This window comes from Papaver somniferum, chromosome 5 (genome assembly GCF_003573695.1).
Source record: "Papaver somniferum cultivar HN1 chromosome 5, ASM357369v1, whole genome shotgun sequence".
Lineage (NCBI taxonomy): Eukaryota > Viridiplantae > Streptophyta > Magnoliopsida > Ranunculales > Papaveraceae > Papaver > Papaver somniferum.
In genome coordinates this window covers 216,094,489-216,104,916 of record NC_039362.1, presented here as the reverse complement: position 1 = coordinate 216,104,916, position 10,428 = coordinate 216,094,489, and the positions used below count along the sequence as shown (strand labels likewise).

The following is a 10,428-nucleotide window of genomic DNA, read 5'->3' as shown; positions in this document are numbered from 1 at the left end:
ACGTTAACGATTGATTGTGGGCATTCGGACTCCCGCGTAGTTCTTGTGTCCACAACATGTCTTTCCTTCTTTAGAATTAAATGACTTCTAATTCCCTTTGGATTACATCAATTCCTAATCTTGTCCTAACCAGCTTTTTAGTGACTACTATGTTGAAGTTTTAACCAACATTCTCCCCGTTAAGCTTCAACCTTACCCGTGGACATATCTTGTACTCCAATCAATTGTCTCATTTCTTCAAACTTGATCGGAGCTAATGCCTTTGTCAATATATCTGCTTTCTTCTCAGTTCCTGGTATGTATTCAACGTTGATGATCTCCTTCTCGATACATTCTCGTATGAAATGATACCTTTTGTGAATGTGTTTCGTCTTCCCCATGAAACACTGGATTTTAATGAGTACAATTGCAGACTTAATTATCAATCTTGATGAGAACTTTTTCGGGTTTTCTCTTCTTTGATTTCAACCCAACAGTTCTTGAAGCCATATTGATTGTTTAGCTGCTTTTGTTGCGCCATAAACTCAGTTTCACAATGAGAGGGCTACAATGTCTTGCTTCTGTGAACACCATGTAATAGGTGCTTCACCTAGATAAAATATATGACCAGTTGTACCTTTTCCATCATCTTGGTCAATATTATGACTGCTGTCACTATACCCAACAATTCCTTTTGATCCTCCTCGACCATACTTCAATCCACAGCTGATTGTTCCTCTTAGATATCTCAATATCTGCTTTATTACATCACCATGAGACTTGCGTGGACTCTGCATATAACGGCTTGCTACTCCCACAGAGAAAGCCAATCTGGTCTTGTGTGTAACAAGTATCTAAGACATCCAACATTTCTTCTAAACTCGTTGAATCAATCTCTGCTTCTTCTTTGCCTTTGAAACTTTAAGTCCAAACTCCATTGGTATCTTAGTTGGATTACAAGTTTCAAGTCCTGCTTCTTTCAGAATTCTCCTTGCATAAGCTTCTTGTTTAATCTGAATCCCATCTACTCCTTGATGGACTTCTATGCCAAGGTAATAAGTGAGTTTTCCGAGGTCTGACATCTCAAACTTTGATGACATTTCTCTCTTGAACTCATTGATCACCTTAAGGGAGTTTCCAGTCAAAAATAGATCATCTACATAGACTGCAATCACAAGAAGCGTTCCCTTTTCTTCTCTTCTGTATACTGATGTTTCTTTAGAGCACTTAACAAATCTGATTTCTCTTAAGATTTGATCTAACTTTGTATTCCAGGCTCGAGGAGCTTGTCTTAGACCATAAAGCTTTTGATAACTTATAAACCTTATGCTCTTGTCCTTTTACTTCAAAACCTTCTGGTTGTTCAACATACACATCTTCTCGCAATTCACCATGTAAGAATGCTGTCTTAACGTCTAAGTGGTGAATTTCCCATGAGTTTGATGCTGCTTCTGCTATTAAGAGACGAATTGTCTCTAGTCTAGCAACTGGTGCGAAAACTTCATCAAAGTCTATGCCTGATTCTTGAACGTATCCCTTAGCTACAAGTTTCCTTATATTTGTTAACAGTCCATCAGCATTCTTTTATTTTGAAGATCCACTTAAGACCAATCACTTTTACCCCACCTGGCTTATCAACTAGAAACCAAGTCTTGTTTCTGTTGATTGAAATAATTTCTTCTCTACATGCTTGTGTCCATTTAGTCGAGACCTTTGCTTCCTGAAAATTCCTTGGTTCATCATTAACAGAAAGTAGCATAATCTCACATTTTCTGCAGCTTGAAGAACATAATCCTCCAGATGTGGCTTTGTATCTGTCTTGTTGATTTTCGCAGTGGAATGGGTTGAGTTATTTCATCGATCTCCTCTTCTTTCTTCTTTTTCTTCTTCTTCTATTCTTCATTATTCTCTTCTTCTTCTTGATTAACATCATTGTTTCCATTGGTATTGATGATTATGGGTCCTTCGCCTTCATCAATTACTTGACCCCATCTCATGTGAAACATTCCTGGATCCCTACTTGGTCCATCATTAGTTTCTTTCCAGTTCCAGTTTGCTTTTTCATCGAATACCACATCTCGACTCACTATTACTCTTTTCGTTGTTGGATTGAATAATCTGTAAGCTTTGGATCCAGGCTCAATTCCTAGATGCACAAGAGTCTGAGATCGATCATCCAGTTTCTTAAGAGTTGCAGAATCAACTTTTGTGTATGCTTTGCAACCAAACACTCTTAAATGATCTATGTTTGGTTTTCTCTTTCGCAAACTTTCATATGGAGTCATGTCTTTCAGAGCTTTCGTAGGTATCCTGTTTATTAGGTATGTGGAGTGTCGTACAGCTTCTCCCCATAGATAATTAGGTACCTGCATAGCCTTTAAAGAACTTCTTGTCATCTCCATTAGAGTCTGTTTCTCCTCTCCACCACTCCGTTTTGTTGTGGTGTATATGGTGTTGTGAGTTGCCTTTTGATTCCATTTGACTCACAGAACTTGTTGAACTCTAAGGAAGTGAACTCTCCTCCTCTATCAGTTCTAAGCATTTTGACCTCCTCTTTTAACTCTTTTTCTATCAGATTTCTGAAAGCTTTGAATCTGTCAAATGCTTCACTCTTTTCTTTCATAAGAATAGACCACATATATCGAGAAGTCATCTATAATAAAAATATGTATTTGTTATTTGCAAGGGTTTGTGGTGTAATAGGACCACATAAATCAGCATGAAGAAGCTAATGGCTTTGAGGCTCTGAATGTTGTTGCTTTTGGAAAACCTTGACGCGTTTGTTTCCCAACTAAACATGATTCACAGATCCTTGATTCATCGTTTATCTGTGGTAGCCCTCGAACCATCTTGTTCTGAGACATTCCTTTAAAGTTCTAAAGCTTATGTGTCCTAACCTTGCATGCCACTTCCATGTCTGATCTTCCAGTCTCATATTCAGACACAATGGCCTTCCAATCATGAGACTTATCTTGTAGAGTCTATTCTGTGAGCGTGAGACTCTAACTAAAAGTCTTCCACTTGGGTCATGAACTGTTAGATAATCTTGTCGCATTCTAACATCACATCCAACTTCTGTAGCTTGTCCTAAACTTAGAATGTTGCTTTGTAAGTTTGGGATGAAGTAGATGTTTGTGACAAGCTTCTGTTCTCCGGTTGCTCTGAAATAGAATTGATCCTTTCCCTTCAATTTCTACAGAAGATCCATCCCCAAACTTCACTTGTCCTTTGATTTTCTCATTGAGTTCAGAAAGTAGTGTCTCTTACCAGTCATGTGATTGCTGGCTCCATTATCTAAATACCAGATTCCTTCTTATCCATCCTTTGATTCGTAGTTCTTTGGTATTAGTTTCCCTTCGTTTAAGAATACAACTTCGTGCATGAAAAGAGTTGTATCTGCTTCCCTTGTTTCATTCTTGTTTGCTTCTTCCATCTTTTGTATTCTTTCAGGGCACATAGAGGAGAAGTGTCCTGGTTTATCACATCTGTAACAAATAATGTTTGATCTATCCTTCTTTTCTTTCCCTTGGTTTTGATCATTCTGACTTGTTTTCTATCTTGTGAGTTAAACCTTCCTCCCTTCCTCGGCCTCTGTTTACTCTACCACCTCTTCCACGACCTCTTCCTCTTGTCGCAGAGTTTTGTTGGTAAGAGTTTGTGTACAAGAGTTTTCCTTGAGTTTCTCCATTGTTTTCTTCATCAAGGATTCTCTCTTCATATGCTTTCAATCTTCCAATTATATCTTCATAGCTAGTCTTCTTTAAATCTAAGACTTGTTCGAGAGAAGCTATGATATGAATATACTTGGATCTTGGTAAACTATTGAGAAACTTCTTTACCAGTTTATCTTCATCAATGGATTGTCCAAGTGACGCATCTTTTGAGGCTATCTCTGATAGCTTTCCTGCAAAGCTATCAATAGTATCAGTGTCTTTCATCTTCACTCTTTCAAATTCAGACATTAAGGTTTGCAGACGGGCTTCTTTAACTCGATCAGCTCCGAGATTACGTGCCTTTATTGCATCCCAAATTTTCTTTGAAGTTTCCTGTTCACCAACTTGTAGAAAAGACATTCTGGTATTGCTTGAAAGAGTAATCCAATGGCAACATTTTTTTGTCTGGGTCCAATGTACCAGGATCAATTGTTTCCCAAACTTTGTAGATTTTCATCAGTACCTTCATTCTCATGGCCCATACTGTGTATTTGTGGCGTTGAGGATTGGAACTTGTATTGATGGTGCGTGAACTGTTTTGCACCCACAATGGTGGTTTCGTTTTCCATGGCTCAGAAACAAGCTCTGATACCAATTAATGGCAACTGCAAGATGAAACTTAGCTTAATAAAGACAACTCTCTTTATTGATGTTTAGAAAATCTCTCAAAACTAAACACAAGCTCTAATCTTGCTCATATGATCAACCACAACTTTGGTGATCATATATATAGAACTATGAATTCCTTTTCCTAATCCTATTACCTTATTACATGTCTTTCCTTTTCTTAGAACTAGATGACTTCTAATTCTCTTAGGATTACATCAATTTTCTAATCTTGTTGTAACTAGCTTGTTAGTGACTTCTATGTTGAAGTTTAACCAACAACTTGTTGATATGGACTATGGAGGGAGTTGGAACCAAGCTTCAACTTGATCATATTAGACGATACTGAAAACAAAGCAGCGGGTACATACAAAATAAGAAAAAGGCGAAGAGTTGATCTTCTTTACGTCTTTAATTAAGTTTCTTCTACTGTTGTTAACTCTTCTTCAACAATCCCCAAGAAATTATTTCTTCATTTCCGTCAGAAAAATTATTCTATTTGTTACGAAGGATAACAAATATGGCTGAAGTTCTTATTATTGCTGCGAGTGAGTCCTTAATGAACAGGTTGGTTTCTATTACCTCCGATGGGATATATCTTGTTGGGAGTGTCAAAGATGAAATGCTAAAACTCCAAGGAACTTTACTCGGTATTCAAGGTGTATTAAGTGATGCAGAGAAAAAACAAGTAGAGAAAGATGCAGTGAAGATTTGGCTTCGAGAACTTAAAGACATAATCTATGAAGCTGAAGACATATTGGATGGATTCGCTTATGAAACTGTGAGGCGTAGAATGCTTATTCAAGGTAGCAAACGGAACAGGGTAAAGAACTTCTTCTCTCCCTACACTTGCATTTCGTGTCAAAATGGCTCGTAAAGTTAAAGATCTTAACCAAATGTTGGATAAAGTGGCAAAAGAAAAAGACATGTTCTGTTTCGATGTCAGCACTCGGAGAAATACTACAAGTAATGATAATGTTATCAGAATCGGAGGAACTTCATCCCTTGTAGGTGACTCAAATCTTATCGGAAGGGAAAACGATAAGTCAAAGATAATAGATGTATTAACCAATATCTCTAACAGTGAACAGATTTACCGTATACTTCTCATCGTTGGCATGGGGGGAATTGGCAAGACCAAACTTGTTCAAAGTGTCTATGGTGATAACGTTGTCATACGTCATTTCGAGAAAAGACTGTGGGTATGCATATCTCAAAATTCTAATCTGAAGCAGATTTTTGGACAGTTATTAGAATCCATTACCGGAACGAAGAAAGATATTTCAAACTTGGATGTCATGGTGAATAGCCTCAAAGAAAACCTTCAAAATAAGAGATATCTGATAGTTCTTGAGGAGATGTGGAACAACAAGCACAATGAGTGGGACGATATGCTGAAAACTTTGTTGCCCATTGGGGCTCATGGAAGCAAGGTAATCGTGACAACACGAAGTAATGAAGTTGCTTTAGTGACAAGGTCTGTATACAGATATAGTTTTAACCGGTTGTCCGACCAAGAATGTTGGAGGCTCTTCGAGAAAATTGCTTTTGGGTCTGGAGGAGTAGAGAAGACGGAAAAATTAATCAAGATCGGAAAGAACATTGCGAAAAAGTGTGGAGGATTGCCATTAGCAACAAAGCTTCTTGGGGGTATGATGTACTCCAAAAGGGGTGAGAATGAGTGGCTGTCAGTTGAAAATAACAACATATGGAATCATCCCGAAGGCGAAGAAAAGATTATAAAGATACTGAAGCTAAGGTATGATCACCTGGAGCCACATTTAAAACAATGTTTTGCACACTGTTCTCTATTCCCGAAAGATCACATTTTCAAAAGAAAGAAAGTAATTCAGCTGTGGATGGCCGAAGGGTTCCTCCTTAGTCCCAGTAAAGAAAGCGCAGAAATGGAGAAGATCGGTAATGAATATTTTAACACTTTGCTGAGATATTCATTCTTCCAAGATGAGCAGAAAAATGAGTTGGGAGGTGTCAAGTCGTGTAAGATGCATGATCTTGTGCATGACCTTGCACAATCCGTTGCTAGAACTGAATGCTCGATGATAAATCTTAACAAGATACCAGAAGTGGAAATTAACAGTCTTCGGCGTGTAAGTTTGTTCTTTGAAGATGAGTTCTCATTTGTGGCTATGGAGTTGTCCAAGGTGAAGAAATTGCGGACGTTCATTTCTACTACACCGGAATTCATTGATCATACTTATGCCATGCAGATTTTCATGAACTTTAGTCACATACGTGTTCTGGACATGAGCTGCAACGCGATCACCGAGTTACCTCCATCAATTGCAAAGTTAAAACACTTACGGTACCTCAATCTCTCAAACTCTCGGTTATCTAAATTACCTAACTCTATTACTACTCTCTACCATCTGCAAAGTTTGATTCTGAAGAATTGTTTTGAGCTGAAAGATCTTCCTCGGGGCATGAAAAAGCTTATCAACTTGAGACATCTTATTATCTGTAAAAGTCAAGCTAATGCATGGATACCTCCAATGCCAAGGGAGGTAAGAAATTTAAGTTGCCTCCGATATTTGCCGGTATTTGTTGTAGGGAAAGACAGTGGATTTCGTATCGAAGAATTGAGAGACCTAAATCTTCTTGCTGGTAAATTACAAATTCATAATTTGGAGAATGTAAGAGATGGAAATGATGCCCACGGTGCCTGTTTAAAAGACAAACAACATATTGTTAGGCTGGACCTATATTGGATCGAAAACGAAACATGTAATGATGCCGTTCGAGATGATTTTGACGTGATAGAAGGCCTCCAACCTCATCCAAACCTTAGAATATTGGGAATCCACTACTATGTTGGTTCAAAATTCCCCACATGGATGATGAGGCCAGATAATGTGCTTCCTAATTTGGTTTTCGTTGTTCTTCTAAATTGCAGTAAGTGCGAATATTCCTTCGCTCGGGTCACTTCCTTTTCTTAAGGTTCTCAAAATAGTAGGACTTGTTGGTGTGCAAACTATTGGCAGTGAGTTCTACGGTAACAACAAGGGCAAGGCGTCTTCTTTCCCATCTCTGGAAAAACTCTCTCTAATTGGTATGCCAAATTTGCTAGAATGGTCAGATCACATTTCGTCATCACCATCTTCTACTTCTTCATTTCCTTCATGTTTTCCTCGCCTAGAGCGGCTGGAGATCAAGGCGTGCCATAAATTAACGGTCATGCCAAACCGGTTTGCATCTCTCAAAGTACTGAAGCTTGAACATTGCAATGGCGAACCAGTAAGCTCATTGGTAGAAAGCAATTTAACATCCCTGATGTCCGTGGACATTGCGTTCTGTAAGGAGCTTGTGTTTCTTCCTCGCGGATTGCTTAGAGGAAATAATATGCTTCAAAGTCTTGAGGTGTCTAATTGCGAAATGTTTCAAGGCTTTATTCCGGACCAAGAGCTTGAGGAGGAGGATGACAAGGAGCAAAGGCATGTACTTAAGATTTCCACTTCTAGGTTTATTTGGGCCTATAGATTACTTCATATACCCAGTAAAAAAGGGCAAGGGGTGTCTAAATTTGCTGAAACTACCAATTTACCCTCTATTAAATATTAATACTACCAATTTACCCCCATCATATCTAATAATAAAAACAAAAAAACTTAAGTTTAGTTCACTTCCATCTCCACTTCAATTGATTCTTCTTCTCTTACCTCCTTTTTTTTTGAAACGAAAACATCGTCGATTATTGACGATCAAGAAACGATTAATCATTTCTTTTTCTATAAAATGTCGAAACGAGTGAAGCATGCTACTAACAGGAATTATCCTAGTGAGAGTAATCCCGGAATTATTCAAGCAATTAGAAATAAACCGAAGAAGAAAACGGTTGAGGAAGACAAACCGTCTTTGATCACAATACAAAAGGAGGAAATGGCTCGAATCAGGTACTTTTCTATCAATCCAATCCTCTACATTAGGTTTGAATAACATGCAATCAGTCAAAAATTGAAAATTTTGAAATCATTTTTTTCTAGGTTTGCCAGAATCGGTTTACGTCAATGTACTTGTGAACCAATTGCATATAAAAACAGTTTTTGTTCATGCCCACAAAGACCGATTATTCTGATTGTATTTTCTGGTTCGAGAAATTTGAACCAGAATCGTTCCATGTTCATGCTCACATAGCCCGATTCAGTTACTGTAGCGATAACCGTTTTTCTGTCAGTTTTTATTGTTAGAATCGGATTACATTTCTGTCGACAAAAACCGCTTGTGTATCCTATGATTTCATAACTACTTAGCCCATAATCGGATTATATGAGCACTTATAAAAACCGATTTTTGTTATGCAATATGTTAGGAATCGTTCTTTGTATGTGTATCGTGTAAATCGATTCTTGTAAGAAAAAATGCTCAATATTTTTGTATATTATTTTGTTAGAATTAGATTACATGAGCACTTATATAAACAGATTGTTGATTATCAATGGATGGAATCGGTTTTTATACGTGTATCATGTAAACTAATTGTACACCTCAAATTCAAAAATATACATTGAATTTCATTGTTGTTTGTCTCTTATCTCCGTATTCTCCAGGGACAACAAGGGCGAGCAACAAAAGCAAACTGAAAATAAATATAAGAACAAAAATGACCTTTCTTCTCCTCAGAGTTTGGGACCTCGTCGAAAGAACGGTAAAAAATTGACTGCTTCTTAGCGAAGGGGATCGAGGAGTAAACCCAAAGAGATGCGCTTCAATGACCCACCACCTCAAGCAGAGAAACCAGCACATAAAGAATACGATTCTGCTACACCTACTGAAGAAGAAGGTAATGAAAAACAAAGTGGTGATAGAGAAGTTCAAGAAGAAAGTGGTGGCGAGGAAGTTGATGAAGAAGAAAGTGGTGGCGAGGAAGTTGGTGAAGAAGCAAGTGAAAAGGAAGTTGATGAAGAATAAATTGAGAAGGAAGTTGATGAAGAAGGAGGAGTAGTTCAAGAACAATTCCATGGAGTGCATGTTCATGAAAAAGGTAATAAAGATGGTAATATGGTGGTCCAAAGAATAATAAAGGGGATCACATGCCCGACCCGCTGAAGATGTTTCCTCGAGGCCCTACTGATTCCAGTTACGGGTTACTCGGTGATGAAGGAAGTTGTTACGGGGGAACAAAGAGAGTTGGGCCGCTGCCATCTGCCATATCATAGCAACTACCTAAACCTTATGTTTATTTAAGAGAAAAAAAAATTATTATCCGTTTAGTGTTTTGATCATTGTCTATCTTTTTTTTTTTGTTTTATAGGATCACAAGGATGTCGTACGTTCGTCGTATGAAGCAGGAACGTCAGTGAGTATGATGAAGGATTATCCACTGGAAGCAATAGAATCAACCGTAGGAGAAGTTGAGGAAGTAATCGATCTAGACAAATCTACAGGGTTGTTGTCTGCAATCGACAATTTGGTTGTTGGTTACGACAAATCTCTTGTTTCCGCCATGTCGACAGATTTTTTGGGGAAATAGATACTTTCCATCTTCCGATTGGCTAAATGACGATAACTCCAAATGATACGAAGTTGATTACTGGCTAAGCGTAGAAGGTAAAGCTGTGAAAAAAAAAAACTACGCGCAAGAGCTTGACTAGGACAAGATTTACGAGTTCAGCAAGAATGTATTCCGATAGGATGAGGAGACGACCAAGTTAGAGATGCTAGTAGGTAAAGAAAGCAGAGGACATTCCATCTTGCGGGCTTGAGGTACCACTTCATGTGAACAAAGAAGCTTCGTGCACAGGGAAAAGAGGTGATCAAGGAATGTATTTCGGCTACGGCTAGTGAATATGTCCTCTACATCCTGGGAGCGTTATCTTCCCCTATGTTTACGTTGCCCGTGTGAGCGCCAACTTTATTCAGCTGTTGTAACCATTTGACAAGATTCACGAATACTCTCGGGGATTTTCCATCCTTGCACACTCGTTCAAGAGAAAGTATTTTATGGATCGAAGGAACCAAATTGGAGGGATATGGCTCTTTAGCAGGCATGGATATATTTGAACTTCCCAATATTTTCTGAAAGGGATTTTGAGAACAAGCGATGGGACAATAAATACTATGGAGACAAGTACAGATTCAACGGTAGTAATGAGGAACATCTGGAGTTGTGACGCCA

General features: G+C 38.2%; 1 protein-coding gene across 1 annotated transcript; it reads left to right on the top strand.

Annotated features, from left to right (window-relative positions):
• Nucleotides 1-4,818: 4,818 nt before the first annotated feature.
• Nucleotides 4,819-7,874, top strand: LOC113280818 (putative disease resistance protein RGA3). Its single transcript, XM_026529397.1, has 3 exons — nucleotides 4,819-5,104; nucleotides 5,208-7,040; nucleotides 7,210-7,874. The coding sequence occupies exons 1-3, from the start codon at nucleotides 4,819-4,821 to the stop codon at nucleotides 7,872-7,874; spliced, it is 2,784 nt and encodes a 927-aa protein (XP_026385182.1).
• The last annotated feature ends 2,554 nt before the right edge of the window (nucleotides 7,875-10,428 follow it).

Excerpts from the sequence above, each read along its gene's own strand:
- LOC113280818 (XM_026529397.1), top strand. The coding sequence starts at position 4,819 with ATGGCTGAAGTTCTTATTATTGCTGCGAGTGAGTCCTTAATGAACAGG. Across the intron at positions 5,105-5,207 it reads GCGTAGAATGCTTATTCAAG|TGGCAAAAGAAAAAGACATG; the intron begins GTAGCAAACGGA and ends TGTTGGATAAAG. Across the intron at positions 7,041-7,209 it reads TTGGATCGAAAACGAAACAT|TAAGTGCGAATATTCCTTCG; the intron begins GTAATGATGCCG and ends TCTAAATTGCAG.